General features: G+C 46.1%; 2 protein-coding genes and 1 long non-coding RNA gene across 4 annotated transcripts; 2 read left to right on the forward strand and 1 right to left on the reverse strand.

Annotated features, from left to right (window-relative positions):
• Positions 1 to 297: 297 nt before the first annotated feature.
• Positions 298 to 852, forward strand: LOC135374552 (uncharacterized). Its single transcript, XM_064607493.1, has one exon. It carries the CDS (start codon positions 298 to 300, stop codon positions 850 to 852), a length of 555 nt encoding a protein of 184 aa, XP_064463563.1.
• Positions 853 to 6,633: 5,781 nt separating this feature from the next.
• On the forward strand, positions 6,634 to 8,310 carry LOC135374545 (uncharacterized). Its single transcript, XR_010416951.1, has 2 exons — positions 6,634 to 7,201; positions 7,937 to 8,310. It is a non-coding gene; the product is annotated as an uncharacterized LOC135374545 (long non-coding RNA).
• A 489-nt stretch (positions 8,311 to 8,799) lies between these two features.
• LOC135374560 (uncharacterized) lies at positions 8,800 to 14,623 on the reverse strand. Of its 2 annotated transcripts, XR_010416957.1 has the most exons (10): positions 14,576 to 14,623; positions 14,169 to 14,517; positions 13,870 to 14,034; positions 12,774 to 12,960; positions 12,455 to 12,700; positions 11,972 to 12,143; positions 11,751 to 11,893; positions 10,831 to 10,978; positions 9,825 to 10,474; positions 8,800 to 8,854 (listed from the first exon to the last, which is right to left on the reverse strand). XR_010416957.1 is itself a non-coding variant. In XM_064607500.1 (9 exons), exons 2-9 carry the CDS (start codon positions 14,253 to 14,255, stop codon positions 10,318 to 10,320), a joined length of 1,305 nt encoding a protein of 434 aa, XP_064463570.1. In that variant the 5' UTR covers positions 14,256 to 14,517; positions 14,576 to 14,623; the 3' UTR covers positions 9,325 to 10,317. The 2 variants fall into 2 exon arrangements, 1 of the variants encoding a protein (XP_064463570.1); XM_064607500.1 differs by lacking the exon at positions 8,800 to 8,854 and having other exon boundaries at positions 9,325 to 10,474.
• Between the last annotated feature and the right edge of the window lie 5,087 nt (positions 14,624 to 19,710).

Raw genomic sequence — 19,710 nt, forward strand, 5'->3', positions numbered from 1 at the left:
TTCCACCATGTGCATCTGGATTTGGTTGGGCCGCTTCCCATCTCGCAGGGTAACCGATACCTCTTCACCTGTGTTGATAGGTTCACCCGTTGGGCGGAAGTGCTACCGATCCCCGACGCCACGGCCGACACTGTTGGTCGTGCATTCCTCTTCGGTTGGGTCGCGCGCTTCGGCTGCCCTGGCATCGTCACCACAGATAGAGGTCGCCAATTTACCTCCCGTAGCTTCGGAGCCCTCCTCTCTGCCATCGGCGCGAAGCATTCGAAGACCACGGCCTACCACCCTTCAGCGAACGGCATGGTCGAACGTCTGCACAGGCAGCTGAAAGCCGCCATCTGCGCGAGACGCGACTCGGCGAATTGGGTCGATCACCTGCCCTGGGTGCTCTTAGGTATTCGCTCTTCCCTCAAGCAGAACCTCCAGTGTAGCCCCTCGGACTTGGTATTTGGTTGCCCGCTGAGGCTTCCCGGCGACTTCCTCAGCTCCCCCTCCCCCGCGCCTCCCAGTGCTCATGACTTTGCCGCACAGCTTCGCGACCATTTCCGGGATCTTCAGCCCGTTTCCCCACGCCAGCCCACTAATAGGAAGATCTTTGTCCACCCGGACCTCAAGACCTCTTCTCACGTCTTCGTTCGCGCGGACCACGTTAAGCCGCCACTCACCCCAGCGTACACTGGTCCCCACCGCTTATTGGTGCAAGATGAGAAGACGGTGACAGTCGACATCAATGGCCGCCCGGAGTTACTCACGAAAGACAGAGTCACGCCCGCCTACTTCGACGCACTACTCTCTCCCGTCCATCTTCCGGAGTCGCCTCCACCTTGCCCGGTTCCCCGATCACTACCCTCCTGAAGAAAAGTCTCCTGGCATTCTCCTCTGGTTACCTACCAGTCTAGGGGGGGGGGAGGCCTGTAGCATCTTCGCCGCCTAAAGACGACGAACGCCCAGCTCGCTGGAGCGAGCGACGACGAGCGCTCAGCAGACCCGAGCGCGAGCGCCTGGAATAAATCACTTTCAGTTCTGACACAGAACTAGCTGGTTGTCAGCTCTTTCTTCCGTGGCACCTTTGCCACAAACCGTTTGCTGTTTATTCGACGACTCGCCGGCCCATTTCGCTTCGTGACAATATAATTCAAGTGCGGTGGGATGTTCTGTCTGTAGCCGCGTGACTAAACATTGATCATAAGGTTCGTATCGTAGTAGCACAAAAAATAATGGCGTTAAATCTTTTGGACGGCAACGCACTGCAGAAAAGAGGACTGAAAATTCACGCATCCAAAACGAAATAAGCGAGCGCAGAGTCGTAATGTACTTCCTAAGCCTCTAGGATCTCTTCATAGTCAATAGCCATAAAATGCACATATAACTCGCGGATGATAAAAGCAGTGATTCCCCGTTTTTTATATTACCAATCAATCAATAAGAGCATTCAGCGCGTTCTCAAACGTCGGCCGCTCGCATTGGTATTCCGCCTCAGCCCGTTTAGCGAGCCCCTTGAAGCTGAAGTTATTCTGCAGTGTTGCGGATTTGGCCGCTCAAATCGGATTTAAATCAAATCCGCATTTTTTCTAAAGGTAGTAAATCAAATCCAAATCAAGTCCGGATTTAATTTTGAGACGTTAAATCAAATCCTTTTAAATCCGGATTTGTTTTTCTGGACCTAAATCAAATCCACTTTTAAATCCAGATTTATCGAATCTTTTGACAAATCCGGGAGCCAAAATTCGTGCAGTAGCATTACTAGACCTATAACCGTGCCTACAAATTACTAATACTGCACGTATTCACTAAACAACGCTTAAATAACAGCGTGACGTGGCACAAAGAGCAATAAATTTCGTCTGATTGACGAGGATATAAAGGGCCAACCTATCAATCCGCTGGCCGAAATTTTATTCATATTTTAGGACAAATTTTTGAGTTTAGAAAGACAATTTCGGTTACGTCTGCTCGGCGTGTACCAGACTATCAGTCACCACGCATCAGCCTGTGTCATGGGCGGATCCAGACGCTCGGTTTGGGGGGGGGGGGGTTTCTTTGTTGGAGCGCGTAGTGGGGGAGGGGGAGTGGGAAATTCAATGCATAAACTGACGTTTTCTTTTGGGGGGGGGGGGGGGCGATTGGAGGGGAGCAATTTGACGAGTTGCTTCTACTTACAGCCGTCTGCTCGCTCTACCACAGGAGGTATATAAACGATATCTATACCATTTGATAGAGAATGATTTAGCGGTTCTAATGAATCTACCTTCAATTGAATGCGTGTACCCGCTCCATAAAAGTTCGAAATCGTACATTTTTTGCCGGAAGTGCTGTGTTCGGGAATTTTTTCGTAGCTCCCCTTTAAAGTAGGAGTCACGGACTTTTTCCGCGTGCTGTCTTGAACCCGTAGTTTTTATCAGCCAAATTTGAAGGATGTGGTAAAACAAGAAGCGCGTTGCTATGAGGTCAAAGTTGGGAAAAAATTCGAACCAACATTCGCCGCCGCAACCTTCCGCCTCTCCATATCGAAAACTGTTCATCGGATGGAGCTCGAAATTGTTGCATTTGTCATCAATCGAGATGCTACCTAACATATATTTTTTTTTCATGTAAATTAAAAATGTCAATTTCCCACCCTTGTCGATTTAAAATGGAACTACCCAAGAGTGGACAGAAGGCGACCTCACTGTGTCACCTCTAGCGTACGCACGCCCCGTGCGGGCAACGGGCATGCCGAGCGTGCTCCCTCTTAGAGGTTGAGGACGCGCAGCCATTTCGGATCGTTGGGATCGTTGAATGTGGATGTTGTATTTCACGCGCGACCAGCCGCCGTACGATTAGCTGGAAGCTAACACCGGCCGCGTCTTGGAGGGCATGAGCACTTCCCACAGAGCTATAGGCAGTCTCGAGCATTGCCCGAGCCCAGAGCTGCGTCGGCCTGCAGTGTGATAGCATTAGATTCCTCCTCACGAAAAAAACTTGTCCTCCGTCATTTAATTCCCCGTTGGCTCAGACGGCTCTCCTCGCCGGCGCGTAGCCGACAGCTGGCCACTCCGCCGCGCGGAATTGCGCAATACCAGTGGAAGAGGAGCGCAAAGGGAAGCCCAACGAAAATACATGTAATGGATGAATGATGGGAGTTGAGTTGAAGGCATCCAGAAAGAAAATAGTAAAATTTTATCGAAAATCAGCCGTACTTTCTGTTGCATTGCCAACACGTAATTCGTTAAGTGCCCTTAAATTTTTGTGTTACACCAAAATAGAAAAAGTGATACTGATAAAAATGCATTGAATCGTAGATGATTGGCTCACTCTGGGAGGGGCGGTGCACAACCCCCAACTCCATCATCACGTATCGTGTTGGTGTTGACTCGGGCTTCACGGGGCATGAACAGTGTGGAGTTGGTAGGTATGGTACACCTTCCCAAAAGTGGATTTTGGGTCAGGAACCTCCTCGTCATTTAGCACCGGGCGAACACGCCTGAGTGAAGGAGTTCCTATCGTGGGCCTAGGCTCAGCTACGCCCAAAAACACGTGTCTGCATCGATTTCTACCATCAGTACTCAAAAGACCACAGGTCGTTGGTTACTATACCCTGAGGGTCACAATTAAATGGATCGTTAATAAATTGTGGGACATGTTACGAATACTTTACGAATGTAGCCCATGGGTCTATTTTAATGCTGACATTTCGGGGCTTTGTAAAAATTTTCCTCGCGCAGTGCTGGCTGTTGTAATCAAGGAAGAAGAAAAAAAGGGTATGCGAGTAAGAGTGGCACATCTTGCCATGATTGTCCGTGGGAGTAGGAAAGGCTTGCCTTCCCGAAATCATGAAATGGTAGGATGTGATATATTTATTGTTCGTTTTCACTTTGTTTTGTTCGTGAATGGGTGTACCCATATGCGTTCAATATGATGGCGAAGACCAAGAATTTCGCGACATGATTTGGCAAGCTTGAAACGGGTCGTGCTGGAAGACTCACCTAGAGGTCTCCGGGAAAGGTGCCCTCCAATCGACAGAATAACGTTAACTGCGTTCAAAGAACTGCACGTGGTGTTCCCTCGGTGCAGTGAGGGGAAGTGATTGGAACAAAATGGCTACTCCTGTCGCTCTGGGGAGAGGATGTCGCTAGTGCGTGTGCAAATTTCAGACAAAGTCACATCAATTCGCGTAGAATGCGAAACGGTGCTTCGCTCAATTTCAAATCCATGCATCTTGTGAGGGAGCTTGGCGAAATCCACGCGCAAATCCGCTGAAAAAGGGGCGATTCAATCCAAATCCAAATCATTCGTGGAAAATGCGATTGAATCCAAATCCAAATCATTAGTTGAAAATGCGATTCAATCCAAATCCAAATCATTAGTGGAAAATGCGATTCAATCCAAATCCAAATCCTGCCCATATTTTTTTGCGCAAATCAAATCGCAAATCAAATCCGCCAGCCCTCCTGTGGATTTAAAACCGGATTTAAATCAAATCCGTGGATTGAAATCCGCAACACTGCTTTAAAGAGACTGCCACATCCGTCCAGGTTGAATCCGAAACTATAACGCCGTTTTTTTTTTTCATCCCTCTACAGTAACGTCGACACCAAAGTAAATTCGACACCAAAGAGCGTAGTAGTTTTCGTGCGATTTGATACAATGCATGGTAAGAGCCGGCGTTGAGAATATGGTGAGTTTGTGCTTCTGGACATCACACAAAAACGTCACACGCCAGGGTGGTAGGCAGAAAATATTTCGGGGGGGGGGGGGGGGGGTTCTATGGGGACTTTACAAGGAGGATGAGGATTTTCCCCGTGCTTCCCTTTCCCAAATGCACAACGAAAGGTACAATTCCGGGGAGGGTTTGGACCCCCTAAACCACCCCCTGGTTAGTGCCCTGTCACACGCAAATGTCCAATCAGGGAGCGCTCTCTTGTGACCAGCGGGCGGGCGGACGTCTGCTAGTCGCGAAGACTCTGTGATCATGTCATGAATATCACTGCTGGACTATCGCCAGACGTGCTAGCACCGTGGCAGAATTCATATTCATAAGCCAAAGGCGGCGTATTTATCTAGCACTTTTCACTGAGCGTATATTGCGGAATTGGGATTGCGGTGTGAACGCGAAGCAGATGAACTCGGAGACCCAGGAAGAAGGAAAACTAAGGAGGGAGCGCTTCCGTTTGTTTCCGAATCACGAACGTATAGTGGAAGTGACGACATATAGTGCACGTCTTCAGCACGTCATGTAGGTCAGGTGACAGGAGCCAACCAATCTGCGGTGAGACGTCACTACACCTGGGAGTCCGGGACACACCCGAAGGGTCATACGTAGCGCGGCATAATTACGAGATACTACCGACGGACAAGTGATGCGATAAATTTCGTAGCAGTGTCGCTGCACGTTGTGAACTTTTAGGAGAAGCAATACGCTTCAATTAAGCTACGATTAAGGTACACGATTAAGATCTTCGGCGAACTGCGGCTAGCTAGTAGTGGATAATTGTTTGTCTCAGTTGCTTCCCTTCACCACACTTCCGGAACCGAGCGGAATGACGTCACACCCTCTCCTTATTTTTCTTTCCTTCTCGTTGCGGACAATCTTCTGCCCCGCGCCCCCATTCGTGTCCATGGCCTACGTCATCATGGTGTTACTGTCTGGGGGGCTTCCTTAGCTGCAGAGGCAGGGCGAAACTTTAAATCTGGTTTATTTAACATGAAAGCTGTTCGGAAGATAAATTTAGCCAGGTTCGACGACTTGCACCGGTCGTCTACAGTGTTATCGCAGCATACAACTCTGCCGAAACAGAGGGTAACAACATCATCATCAAGTGGACCCCAGGGCACTACGGTATCAGTGGAAATGAGAAGGCGGACCAGGTTGCTCGAATTGCTCACCATAAAAGAACTACTCATAAAATCTACTTCTCGCAAATCTGACGCAAAGTACTTGATTGCCTGCTTACGTTATCGCCTCTCTAAAACCATGTGGACAGGTGACGTCATGAACCAATCGTTCCTGCACCTACTGCCTCCCAACGAAGATGCCAAGGCCGTTAGAGTCCGTCACCCGTCGCCACCGTCACCCGTCCGTCACCCGAATCAACGTCCCGCACGCAGCATTCTTTCATGTGATAGGTGTCGTTGGATCGTCGAACTGTTCAACTTTCGGAACTATGGAGAACACGGATCACGTGCTGGTCACCTGCCGACGCTTCGTCCAGTCGACGAACACTGAAGAACGCCCTTGGGAAACTTGACAACCGAACTTTTAGTGTTGAGAAGGTACAGGGGAGCTGGCAAAGGCTGCACCAGCAATCTGCGCTGTGTGAACTGACGAACTACCTGAAAGACGTACGTGCTGAAATAATCTTTTAGATTATTCGGTGTTTGCTTTCACACGTCAAGCGTCCTGGAACAGCTGGTCGCACTAGTGCGACATACGTTTCAATATTTATTTTTCTTTTCAGCTTCTATTCTATTCTATTATCCAGGTAGATTGTGAGGCTGTGTCAGACATTACCGTATCGGTCTCATATACACTTGTTTCCTGATGTGATGGTTTCTTTAAAGTGACAGTCGCATCTGATTCTGGCGATTCGGAAACTATAGTGTTATTTTATTCCTTGTGGACTGCTGAGCACGCCATCGAAAACCCCACGCGAAATTGTGGCGTAGTTCAGCTGTTATTCGATGGAATACACGACAAGAGCAGACGCCGGATGTTGAGAGTATTCCGGAAGTTCCTTTCTGGAAAAGCATGAAAACGTATTTATCTAAGAACCAATCAGGGCGCGGCCTCGAGGATCTGACCCGTCTGCTCCGCCGTCGTCTGTGAAGGCGTCGGGACATTCAATATGTCTGACGAGCGAAAGTGATCTGCTGTCGCTGTCCAGCGATTTCCTCGAGGACAGAGCCCCTAACAAGCAAGCAAGCAGTGAAGCAGTAATAGTGAACGACGATCCCTATCCTGTGTATCCGTTGTCACGACACTGGGCTAGCGACACAGACGAAGCTGATCGCGACTACCCGCAGCACGACGATTTCAGGTAGAAAACCTTGCGATCGACGATCACTGCGTTCGTCAATTTCGATCTAGTGCTTCACCAATGCCCACTTCAAAAACAACAGGTGCATCTGCGAGCAATCATCAAGAGCCGGACGAGTATTTGTGTTGCCGTGCGGTGCTTGGAGGGAATTGCTGGCTCTAAATGCTTCTGGATCCAACAGAAAACAGGTATATTGCAACGGTAGTTTTTCATATTTCGCTGACGGAACAGTCTGGCTTTCGATTTCAAACGGTGCATGTCCATCAGTTCAGTCAATGCAGCTTCGTTCTACGCCTCCGGTAAAGAGCTTGTGAAAAACTGAAAACCATCTTTTAGAACCTGCAGGATGCCTCACGATTTCCTCTGGGAGTGGGTTTTTGTGTCCGACTAAAGCTAAAACCAGGCCTTCCCAAATTTCATCCACAGGTTGCAAACTGGAGCACATATCTATGTGATATATGCTCCAGTGTGAACACTAAATATCTATGTGATATAGTAACAATCTGTGTGCGTGTCGAATGTAAATAGTGCTTGGCAGCAGCGTACGCTCAAGCTATTGCCAGTGTCACATCTATCTCCTCCTCTTTTGCTGTATTTCACATGAAATGCATATGTTTCCTCACATCGAAGCCGAAATTTTTATCGCCTGAATCCACTAAAACGTCTCATGTGAATAATTTGCACCCTGTACTTCAAATATCTTGTAGGGCATGTTGGTCTTGCATATTAGTTAGGATAAAGCTATCAAAATATATATGCCGATCATGGGCACAAAGCAACACACATACACATAGCACTTTGGTGGCATGATTGGTGTATGCATGTGCTACTTCTGTGACTCTACCTTTTCTTATATTAGCATTTGACATGGCAGTGCTTTTCATACGTCTGTCTAAGGTTCACTGTCTATTCCTCGTCATCAGCAGGGTCTGGGGCTACCCTAGCCCAAGAAATAGCTGGCACATACCTGGATGAGCTGTTTGGGCAATCACAAGACACTTTCAATCGCCATCATATGCAGGATACCACAGATTGCAGCAACATATTCCGTTTACACGTTCCGATTTCCCTTATTCTGCATACCAAAGCTTTTGTATTTGATGTTCCTTGCCAGATCTGTTGTGAACTTTGTATTTTTTGCGCAGTGTAATACTCAGTACAGCTGAAAAAAGGCTCATAATCTCCATGAGTTTCGCTACTGTCTGTATTTATAGGCTGTGTGAGTGTACGTGTGCTCGCACTAGTTTCATTTCAAGGAGGTTTCTTTCAAATAAACTGCTGCTGTTTGCACCCTTTTGCCCCAGCATTTCCATACAGCAAACTACAAAGCTGTAAGTAAATCCTTCAGATCAGTTCAGTTCAAACATGTGTCGTGCAGCATAGACATAGTTCTCATTCCTGTTGTCCACGTCTTGGATCGTGGTGTGATGTAGATGTACATTGAGCATAAGCACAATAAAAAGATTAGCAAAGCATGACTGAGAAATTGCTTTATTCTAAGAACTTGACAGTGCAAGAATGTGTAGAGCATGTCAGGTACGACTGAACATGATGGAGAACACACAGAAACAAGGACTAGAAACACGGATAATGTTGAACTAGCAACTGAGTTATTTGGACTAGATTTCTGCCTCCAAATAAATCAGTTGCTAGTTGAATGGTGTGTGTGTTTCTTGTCCTTGTCACTGCATTGTCCACCATGTTCAACTTCACAGTTTCAGGTGCAGGGCCATGTATTTCCCTTTTATTGTGACATGGGTTATTGTTGATGTATAAAGTGCTGGCCAGCAGATCCAAAGTAGCATCACAAGCACACAGGAGAGGGGCAACAGAATGTGTCCCTGAAATGCAACAGTAGCACAAGTGAGAGGCAAATGAAACACCAACTAACCCAGGTGAAGAATGTTTGCAATTGCATGTGGTTTATGAAACAATTTCAACCAGAGACCACCTTGACCCTCTGTACATACATGCAAAAAAAAGTGGTAGAAAATCCAGCATAAAGGTAAAACACGTGAATTGAAGTGCATCTGGATGAGAGCTGCCAATGTTTCAACTGTTCTTCTGTTACTGTTCTCATTAATGGCACAGTATTTAAAAGCACATGGAAAGACTCTGGAACAAATATGCTGGGCTAACTATAGAAATTGGGATTACCAGCCCTAGGACACACATTCGCACAAAAACTACAATTGCAGCATATACTCCTGGCGCACAAGAGAACCCTCCATATCGTGGGTAAGAAAATCTGCTCTCCTCGGCTTCCAGTCTGCAATGTCATGTGTCCCGTAAATACTGAGACGAGCGCCATTTCTTTATGCAGCTGCATATCACGCCACCTGTAAAGGTGCTGTCACCAAACGTCACAGGACGTGAGAACAATGTAACCTCCCTGGTTACCATATTCACACCATTAAGCTATGCATACAGGACACCGAGTGAAGGTCCACATGTGATAGGGTGTCACATCTCATATAAAGATCTAACGCTATTCACTAGCTCAGCATTAACAAGCCACAAGGCACCCTAAAAACACGTTGGAAATAAAACACTATCATGTCTTCCTACGAATTATTTTTCTGCCTTTCAACGTACATCAGCTTTCCAGTTTTGCATTTTTCAAGAAAGAGTTCGGTATAACTCTGATTGTAGCTTCGTAACAAGATCAAAGTTTTCAATTACGAAAACAAGACCGACGTTAACATAGCGTGTAACGTAATTTGAAGTGAACTTGTTTTTGCATTTTAGTGCCCCTTAAACTGCATGCCACAATTGTGTGTTACATACATGTATTATAAAAATAAAACTCACATGCTCTAGACACTTCTCAGAGTAACCCCTGCCCTCCTCATTTGAAATGTTCGTCTATGTCCACTTGTTCACTTGGTCTTATCCTGTGGTTGTTACTTTTCATTTTAACCTTCGTATCTCTGTAACGGCTCTGTGGTAAAGAAACGTTCCTTGACATAATCCACCAGCACACTCTAACAAAGCACCTATGTCATTAAAGTTTGAAAAGATCTGTCCTATCCACCGACCTGCTGGCCAACAATACAAAAAACAAAAAGAAAAAAATTCCTGAAAACAGCATTTGTTGACCTATTTTTATGTGCCATGGCAAGGATGTAGATTGTGCCAAAAAGAGCAGTCTCTGTTTAAAATATTGGCAGCTCTCATCCACCGGCTCTTCCCTCATTCGTACTACATAAGTTGTTTGCAAGAGGAAAATGTTTCATAAACCACTTGAGACTGCAGACATTTCTCATCTGGGAATGTGTCACTTGTGACGTCATTACAAAAAGTATCAACCTTGATTTCCACTTTTTTCTGTAACACCAGTAAAGCAAGATGGTGGGAAAATACTTAGCTCCCCTTGCGTGTAGACGGTGCTGAGCCTTATAGGATGCAACCTTATAGGATTCTTGTTACTTCCAGAATTTTCCATGTCTGTCGAAGGCACACTGGAAAAAAAGAATGGGAGGGAAGAAAGCGCAGCATCACTTCAATTACAGTCAGCATGCAGTTTCAAAAAGTCGTTCTTTGGGCAATAGGTGTGGCAATTGCTTTCTAGTATTCTGTTTCTAAGCATTGTGAGATGGGTTGATCATTACGCAGTGCGTGTCTCAGCGTAAAAAATTGGGTGGCCCTGAAAAGGGCCGTTTTGTTTTGTTCTTGGGGTCTTTTGTCTTGAGATCAGCACACCGTGTGGCTTGGACTGATTTTACTTCTGGAACCTATGTTAAAACCCACATTGTAAGCGAATATGCAGCACTAAGCGAGCGACGTGCAGAACAAGCCAAAACCAATATGCACATGCCTCTTTTGGTGTTGCTCCACAGCTTGAGCAAGAACTGGCCTTTCCCCATACATGGAAGAACGTGGTGGCAGTGTCTCCATAGCTGCTGATGGCTTTCGATGCTCACGTATACGACTGAAGACCTCAGTGATCAGTTCAGAGGTATAATCTATAGAATTAGAAAATATGAAATGTCCATCCAAGTTTTTTCTGTTCTTGAGGCTTTGCAGAAATTTATGCACACACTGATTATGAGTAAAAAGAAAATAAACTTGCATGAGTACAGGAGCAATTTTTTTTTTATTTTGCAACAAAGGCGCAATGTTACAGATGAAATTATGCGTGATTATGCATTTTGCTCTTCCATTATTTCATATCCTAACATTGTTGCTTCATGAGCAGTGGTGTAGGAAATGCAGCGCAACTGAATTTTCAAACCTGATGCTACGTATTCATCATGGGCGTACTGAGAAGGGGGCAAGGGGGGCCTATTCCCCCTGGAACTCCAAGGTCGCTTGCGAACATAGCGCACCCTTTAGTCATAGATCGCAATGACTATTCTCAGATGTCATGATAGGAACCTCTGAACACCCACACGGTGTGCAACGTCTGCCCCCAGAAAAAGATGTGGTAGGGGTCGGGATTTGCACTCTTGCCTCCCCCCGGAAGTGATTTTCCCCCGTTAGAACAAATCCTGGGAACATCCATGGTGAAAGATGAAAGTCACTGAAAAGGTTAGCCGGCTGTAGGAGTCGAACCCACATCTTCTGGATTGCCGGTCCAGGGCTCTACCAATCGAGCTAAGCTAACACGACATTTCACACCAAATCAATCATTCCATCAAGGATCAAGCGTTACACCAAAACTTGCAGTTAAAGGCTGTTCTGATGAAATCATCATAGTGACAGTACACTGGACAGCATATAATAGCAAGCACATACTGTAAGTAGCAGCTTCCTTCACGGGTACAGGCAGCCATGTCTTCTTTATCTTGGAGGCTTTCAGGCGGTACTGCTTGGAACCATCCTCCTCCACTTGTGTCCGGTCAGCATTCTCATTATAATGAAGGATAGCCAGTTGTGTCCTGTGGCAGGGAGGATAATGAAATGTAAGTGCTCCCCTCCAGGCTCCCTAGCTGTCACAAAGCAGGCACGCTTCGTACCTGGCCAGCATTCCCTCATCAGAAAATGAGTAGGACTTAGGCACAAAGTGAATCATTAGGCTGTGAAATGCCTCTAGCCCGTACGTCTGATGCCCAGAAGAAAGCATTGGGATGTCCTTGAGGAGGGCAGGGGCCATCAAGATGTCTCTGACCCTTCTGTAGGTCTCGCTCTCTGAAAGTGTATGAGGTGCACAATATTAGCGAACAAAATCACAAATTGCACTGCGGTGCAGTTCATGCATGGTAGACATGTAGTGAATGACAAGCAGCCATTGACAGGACTATAGTGTTAGGACAACACTGTTGTGCTTAGTAGTTGTGTTGTGACTGGCTGTCGTAGTGTCCATGCCTGTTTACAGGGGCTTCCTATAGATCATTGCCTTTTTTGCAACACCCCCACCCACTCATTTCCGGTACATTGATGGCTGCTTGTGCTTCACTATTACTCACAAACTGCAACAGGGCTTCTTGTTTATCCTTTACCTTCTCTCAGCCATTCACGTGGTTCAGACACACTGCCATGGTAACACACAGGGTAGAGTGGATCATCATGTTCATGAATATCGACAATGTGGTTCGCTGCCGACACCCACTTTGCCAGGCAAAGGTCACAGTCATCTCCACTTGTTCTCGGGCACCAGTATGCATGTCTTATAAGGCTCTCGATCCAAAGCCGCACAACCTGATGCCTCGCAGAGCGCCCAAGTCCTAGAAGTTTCTTCTTGATTCCTGTTGAGAGCCATCAGGTGGGATTACAACATTCCAAAACAAGCTAGCTTTCCCCTTTGATGCAAATACTCACCCTTAGTGACGTGCCACACATCGAATCGGTGCTTAATGTGGGGGCAGCAATCCCTCAACATGGCCTTGATTCCGGTGTGGCGGTCAGTCACTAAGGTGTCCACCGTCATGTCTTGAACCTCAAGAAATGCTAGGCATTTCTGCAGGCCATACACCTCCATAGCGTTGCTGCTTGTCACTTCAGTTGACTATATAAAGAGAATACATCAGGCGGAAATCACGCACATGTGATATGTCTTACATACACAAATAGAAAGCCTATATGGAACAGGTGTCATGTACTTTTTTAGAATAACCCTGTGTTTGATACCAATGTAGTATATCTCCCAGCAGGTCTATCTATGTGGATAGCTCTGTTTTATACATGACCAATATGATACTTGGCTTCAAACTGAAGGCAATGTTAATACCAATATGATGCGAGCCGCTGCACTCAAATGAAATGACAGTTGTATGCTTTGCCATATAGCATAGCCCTTGGCATATGCGTCATACAACATGACTGAAGCCGGTAGCTATATAAACTTGAATATTATCCAATCATGCCAAATGGTTATTCACTAGTTCAATACTAACGGTCACAGCACATCCATGCCAAATTTCTAGGTGACTAAAAAAAAAAAAAAAAAACTATTGCGAGATGATGGCTGGGGAGTTTCATCGCCGGGGTCGATACTCTACCCCATTGCTGGTGGTGATGCAGGGAATGAAATCATGAGCCCCTTCACAATAAGGATCGAAGTCCTGTGGTGTCCAGAAAGGTGAAGAGAGCCTTGAGGGCAGAGCGTTGGTGTGCTGTATGTGGCCAGGGACCAAGCAATTTTGTGAGAGAGAGAGGGGGGCGAGAGTCTAGGTCGTTGAGGGATGTGGAGAGTACGGTTTGGGAAGGTTGGTAGTGTGGGCAATGGAGAAGAATGTGCTCTAGATTTTCAACAGCACCGCAGTGGCTGCAGTGGGGAGAGGCAGTAACTAAAACAAAACACGTCAGTTTTGTGAGCAAAAAAAAAAAACCTTTTCCTGTTAAATGCAAGTGCAATTATGGTTTTAGGGCACAACTGAAAAAAGGCTAAAGGTTTTTAATGGATTTAGTAGGGTACCTTGACCAACTCAAAGTGGATGATGCGATTGGCAGCAGTCTCTAGAAGCGTGTAAGTGCCATAGAGTGCAGTATGACCTGGTGAGTCGCATCTACCATCCCCAGCAAGGGTCAGGGGCACCGGACGAAGTTGATCCAGGAGCTCTGCCTGCTTGCTCATGTAGACCTTTCAACAGAAGACATATATGATAGTATCAAATGTTTTCCCGCTGAGTGTGTAATTATAATGACACATCAGAAACAGTTATGAGCATTTCACTTTTGTTGTCCAAAGTTTACATGCATGTGCCACATACTCACATCATTAACAGCAGGAAAGAGGTGCTGCTTTTGTGTCCTGAAATACTGAGACTTCGTCAGGGTGGCCACCTTCATGATGGCAAACATGCGAAACGCCTTTGCAACATTCACGCCCGAAAAGAGAATGGCTGAGCACAGGAGGATGTTTCCCAGTGGCCTGTTTTCTACCCATGGCTGGCTTGTCCACGTGCTCTGGATGCCGCAACAGCAAGCAGATGTTGCTTTCAGCCACGTGCCTCATGTTGTTTTCGTGACCTCAGCACTGCTGTTGGCGCAAGATGGACACCTCGACAAGAGTTCTTGAAGTCTAGATTCCGCTACCAGATAAAAGCATTCTTCTGGATTTAATCTGAAATGTAGACAAGTATTTGTGTAGCTTGTGGGCATACTGCAGAAAAATGACCTACATTTCACATGCACGAGATTTTGAGTGCTGAGCATGCGACTGCTTCTCGTACTCCTCACTGAAAAAGATGTATTGAGACATGAGATCTCATTGCAAGCACAGGGCTTGAACTTACTCTTCACTGTCTGAGCTCCCAGTTAGTTCAGAAAGGTTGAAGGTCAGATCCTGAGGGTCGGGCGGGCTGGATCAGGGGAAATTAATTTGCTTTTGTCAGTACTGCCTACACATGTCACGCGCAGCGGCATGTTGCATAACATCAGCAATAAAACTGCGAAATAATTATGGATCTACAATTACATATGCATCAGCATACCATGTCGACTCAGCTGTTACATCGAGGTCTCGTGCTGGGGTAGAAGAGCGGATACCTCCAACAAACGCATCATCAGGTGCCAGAGTATCCTGATGCTGCAGAGGATCTTCCAAGACACCCGGCTCCACACTTTCAGCTGTGCTAGTTTCATCACACCCCAAGACCGACTGAGGCCATGTAAGAGTGAGTGTGCTAGAGGGCGGAAGGCTCAGGGTAGTCTGGCTTTTCCTACTAGGCATCAGGTAGCGGGTCTGAGTACCTGGAAGGCAAGGTTGCGAACAGTTGTGTTTTTTTTTAGATGTACAGGACGATGGAGCTGTAAGCTCAGTATATCATAATATCACATCAAGTATCACGACAAAATGGCAGTACAATATTTGTAAGACATATCATATTGTACAATGAAAACCTTCGCCTATTCAGCCTAGTAATCAAGTTTGGGCAGCAATAATGCCATATTGCTCTGAACAAGAAATGTTGCTACATGCTAATGTGGTACTATTTATGCTCTGTGCAAAATGTGGAATCATTCCGCACTTGAAGTGCTTTCAGTTTTGCAAAAGTTACCTCTAATCTGATCAAATGGTTTCGTTTCATAATTAAGATCAGTGGCTTCAGCTGAAATTATCAGTCCATTCTCCCCGATTTGAATCTGTGAGTGCGACAGATTCCGGATTTTTCTGATGAGGGTACTGCATTGGACAGCATGCTAACTACACTCTTAAGAAAAAAGAAAAAAAGAAAGAGCAAAGAAGAGTAAATGCAGTGTAACTATGACTTTTACACTTTTTGTATACCCTTTTCTGCCCATTTTTTGTCTGATAAGCCCGCCTTACTGTGTCGATACTCTCTTTACCCTGCTATGACGACTGTCACGTTGCCATACCATGCTGAAAACGCAGGTTCATGCCTGTCGACAGCCTGTACTCTGAAATCACTGCTTGTGAGTGATCACCAAGTATGTGCGTGTTACTGAGCCATCCTTTGTCAGTCCAAGTCTCAACATCTGTACGTCTGTCCATATAACCCCTCTCAGTGTGCATATGGCGAGGGCAACATCAGGCGCATGGTCTGAGTGCCAGGCACTCTTCATCAATAGACAAAAAGCACTAGCACAGTAACGTATGTGAATGACAGTAACATAATTTTACAATGCATGAACGCAGAGTAATTTATACTCCCTTGTAGTGTTATGTTACACTCCTGGGTGACAGTGTAACACGTTTTCAAAAAAGTAGTGGACATTACACTAAAAACGAGTGATCTCAGTGGCAAAGATGTTACACTGCAGAAGGTATATTCTGTTTGTTCTTAGTGTGTACAAAGGTCAATTGAAACTCTATGTACTGACAGAAATTGAGGGTGTGGTCAGGACTTCCTCACCCCATTAAAGGCGCCCGTAGCTGTGTTCCTGGTACACACATGCAATATTTTGCATCTCACACAAATCTTGACTACAAAAGGCATAATGTAAATGCAGTACTACCCAGTGTGGAGGTTGGAATGGCTGTCTGTGTCCCCCTGTGCTGCACTCTCTTTTGGTCCTTGTGCTCAGGATTGTATGGTACCAAGGTGTATAGGAACCCGTACTGGCTCACTGTCTGATAAGGCACCAGAGGTCCCAGTGGCAGCTCGTCCAGCACAAGCACTGTGGAATTTGATATAAGTGATAGTGAACACATAGTAGGATAATAAGAAGTGATGAATGTGAGGTGATGCCAATCTACTATAAAAAGATACAGCCTCCAAAAATATAGCAAACAAGAAAGTAACGTTGCTGCCATACTGTGCTGATAGGCACGGTAAATGTCAACAGTCGCAATGAATAAGTTACATTCACATACCGTCTTCTACATTGGCTGGCGATGGGATGTTCTGTGGGATGAAATGTGTTCCACCACCGCTTCCCATTTCCATTCCCTCGGGTTCTAAAAAAAATGAGCATTGTATATGGCATAAGCGTGCAAAGCCCAGCACTTGTGTATATATATTGCAATGCACAAAAGCTTTTGCGTATCCATCAATGTGAATGCCTATATCGACGGCGATTAGCAGAAGATACGCACCAGACTCAGCTGATCCTGCGAAGCTGGTCGATGGAATCTGTAACGTAAAGCATTTTTCGTGTCACCACTACTGCGTCATGGGCGTCATGCCAAATTTTCCGCGTCACAAAGCCGAAAAAAGGAAATAATGAGTTGTAAACACAATTACAAGTCCAGTCTAAACAAGAGATTTCAAAGGATGCAGTCCCATGACGATATGTGCGCGCCGCACGAAGTTCGAGAGAGTCATATGGGAAATATCTGCCAGACATGTGTTACCATGAACAAATGTTCCTGTTGACATCAGCAAAAGGCTGACAGGCTGCTCATTTTAACAGACGATCGGTAATCTGGCAGACACGAATTCCGGGAAAACGTCGTTGTATATAAGCAGCATATATATCATTCACACATAAACACTTCGATCATCCAGGCATTGAGGCTATGAAACAAACGTTGTCACTTACCTCTGGCGATGGCATGCTGAGTGGTTGCCTTTGTTCAGCGAATATGGTCGGCACGGCGTCAACTCTCAAACGCTTTCTTTTCACTGGAAACCCAAGGCGGATCCGCATAATGTCAGTCAGCCTGTACGCGTCGTCCGAAAAATGCGACGAACAGACTCGAAGGACGTTTAGTTGTTCTGGTAGGTCAGGATTTGCACTGGAGATTGCTTCCTCCCACTTTCGCTTCGTCTCACGGTCCCTCGGCTCGTGAAACATCAACTCTGGGTTAGCGATGGATGTCTTCATGCAGCCAGGAACGTAACAACGTGAACCGCCCGACATGATAACTCCGGAGCTTCCAGAAGTGGAAGAATAGTCAGCGTATTTTCACTTTTCAGAAGTGTCGAAAGCAAAGCAGACGAACTCGGAAACAATAACAACCTGGTCGACTGCTCGCAGCCCTCTGGTTCGCTTAGATAAATACGTCACATTGATGTCGGTCTCGCTGAACCTCCGCGGCTGCAGAGGCGGCGCGAAACTTTGAAATTCGTTTATTTAATATCTAAGCGGTTTCCGGCCGTGAAAATTGGCCAAGTAGATCACTGAGCGATGCTCAACATTGTGGTATCAATTCTATTGACCCGTTCCCGGATGCGACTGTCACTTTAACGGAAAGTCTTTCACCTCCACGATATGACGAAAAGAGTAATGCAAAAAATGTACCAGTAAATGACATCTCGATGAATTGCCATTTCTAGTCTTGGTGTAGCCCCAAGAAACTTCGTACACTGAATGGAAATTGGACCCTATATTACTTGATCGTCATCAACATCATTCGGGTTTCCTGAACGCCAGCTAGCATCCACAGGATCTTAGGCATTACCACTTACAGTACTGACAATTTATTCGCATAGAAATCACTGCCACAATGCCGGAGTTACCCAAAGCGCCACTCGTTTTCATAGCACAGAACTCCACTACGTGACATGATGAGGAGCAAACTTTCCACAGCATGATAGTGTTATTACTCCTGATTTGTGGAAAGTGCAGTGAACGCACGCTTTTGTGACGGTTAACAGAACTGCGTGAGTGTCACAAAACGGCGTACGCGCCTCCCGTTTTCGACAAATCAAGAGAGAGAACGTTGTCACTGCGGTTATGAGATGTTATCCAGCGCGTTCTCGCACGATTGATAGTGAAGACCTCGGCCGCGTGAGCTAGCCGGGTCAAGATCGGGAGCGCACGGAGCGCGGTGCTTTTTACTATACGGGATATCTCCTTTTACGAAGTGTGCCGCTCCCGCGCTCCCCCCCAGTGGTAGTGCCTCCTCGCGCTCTCCACCCTCCTCTCCGGTTGCACCCGCCTGCACTTTAATGACTCTTTTTTAAGTTACAGGCACCCGGATCGGAAGACGGCTGTATACCGGAAGATAACATTCAGTGACACCCAGAGGCCTATTTAGTTACATTCCACACGCAACGAGCACACATTTTGTGCGCTCCCAAAGCTCTCTTATTTGAGGCCTCGGAGCGAGTCGGACAGAGTGGACGGAGCACACTCTGCAGAGCGCTACTTAGCGCGCCCCTCTTGTTTATGCAGTCGGGTACCGAAGGCCCCGTAAATGTCCCGCAAACAGCAATGTCGAGGAACGCGAACAGGCAGCATATGACGTTGGAATCAGCAGACAAAGTTGAGCATCATAGATACATTTCCAACTGTGTACTTTGTATGGTACTTTAAGTACTCAAGCAGCTAACCGGAAGTCAAGACATCAAAATGGAAAACATCCGTAAGTTTTGTGTCTGGCGGCAGTATTTTTGAACGAGAATTGTGGAGTGCTCTCCTCTTTTTTCATAGTATAACGAGAGATGCAAGGAGAAACAAATCACGAAATAAAAATATTTCCACTAGCACAGCTGGTTGCCTGAGCAACTATAAGGGGAAATTGTGTAGTCTGTTACAGATCATAATCATGGACAAGCACTACCTAGCTAGGCTCCAGAACTGGCATTAAAAAAAAAGGGTGCTTACATTGGCATTTAGCCGATGTAAGCAGCGCGTTGGTAAGCACAAATTCGCAACACAAACTCTTCGTTGTCCCGTTGTTTCCACGCACATACATTCCTAGTTTTTTCCTCTTCAAGATGTATACCAACTTGCTCACATTCCTGCCTTAACTACAACCGGGATTATGAATATTGAATGACTCGCGGAATGGGGGGGGGGGGTGCTGCGAGTGCCCCAGCGATTCCCACATTTTACACTCACTTGGTCGAAACTTTTGAGCTACATATTGAGCCCCATCATCATCTCTGTTCATCATCTCATGATG

This window comes from Ornithodoros turicata, unplaced genomic scaffold, assembly GCF_037126465.1.
Source record: "Ornithodoros turicata isolate Travis unplaced genomic scaffold, ASM3712646v1 Chromosome76, whole genome shotgun sequence".
In the NCBI taxonomy this organism is placed as follows: Eukaryota; Metazoa; Arthropoda; class Arachnida; order Ixodida; family Argasidae; genus Ornithodoros; species Ornithodoros turicata.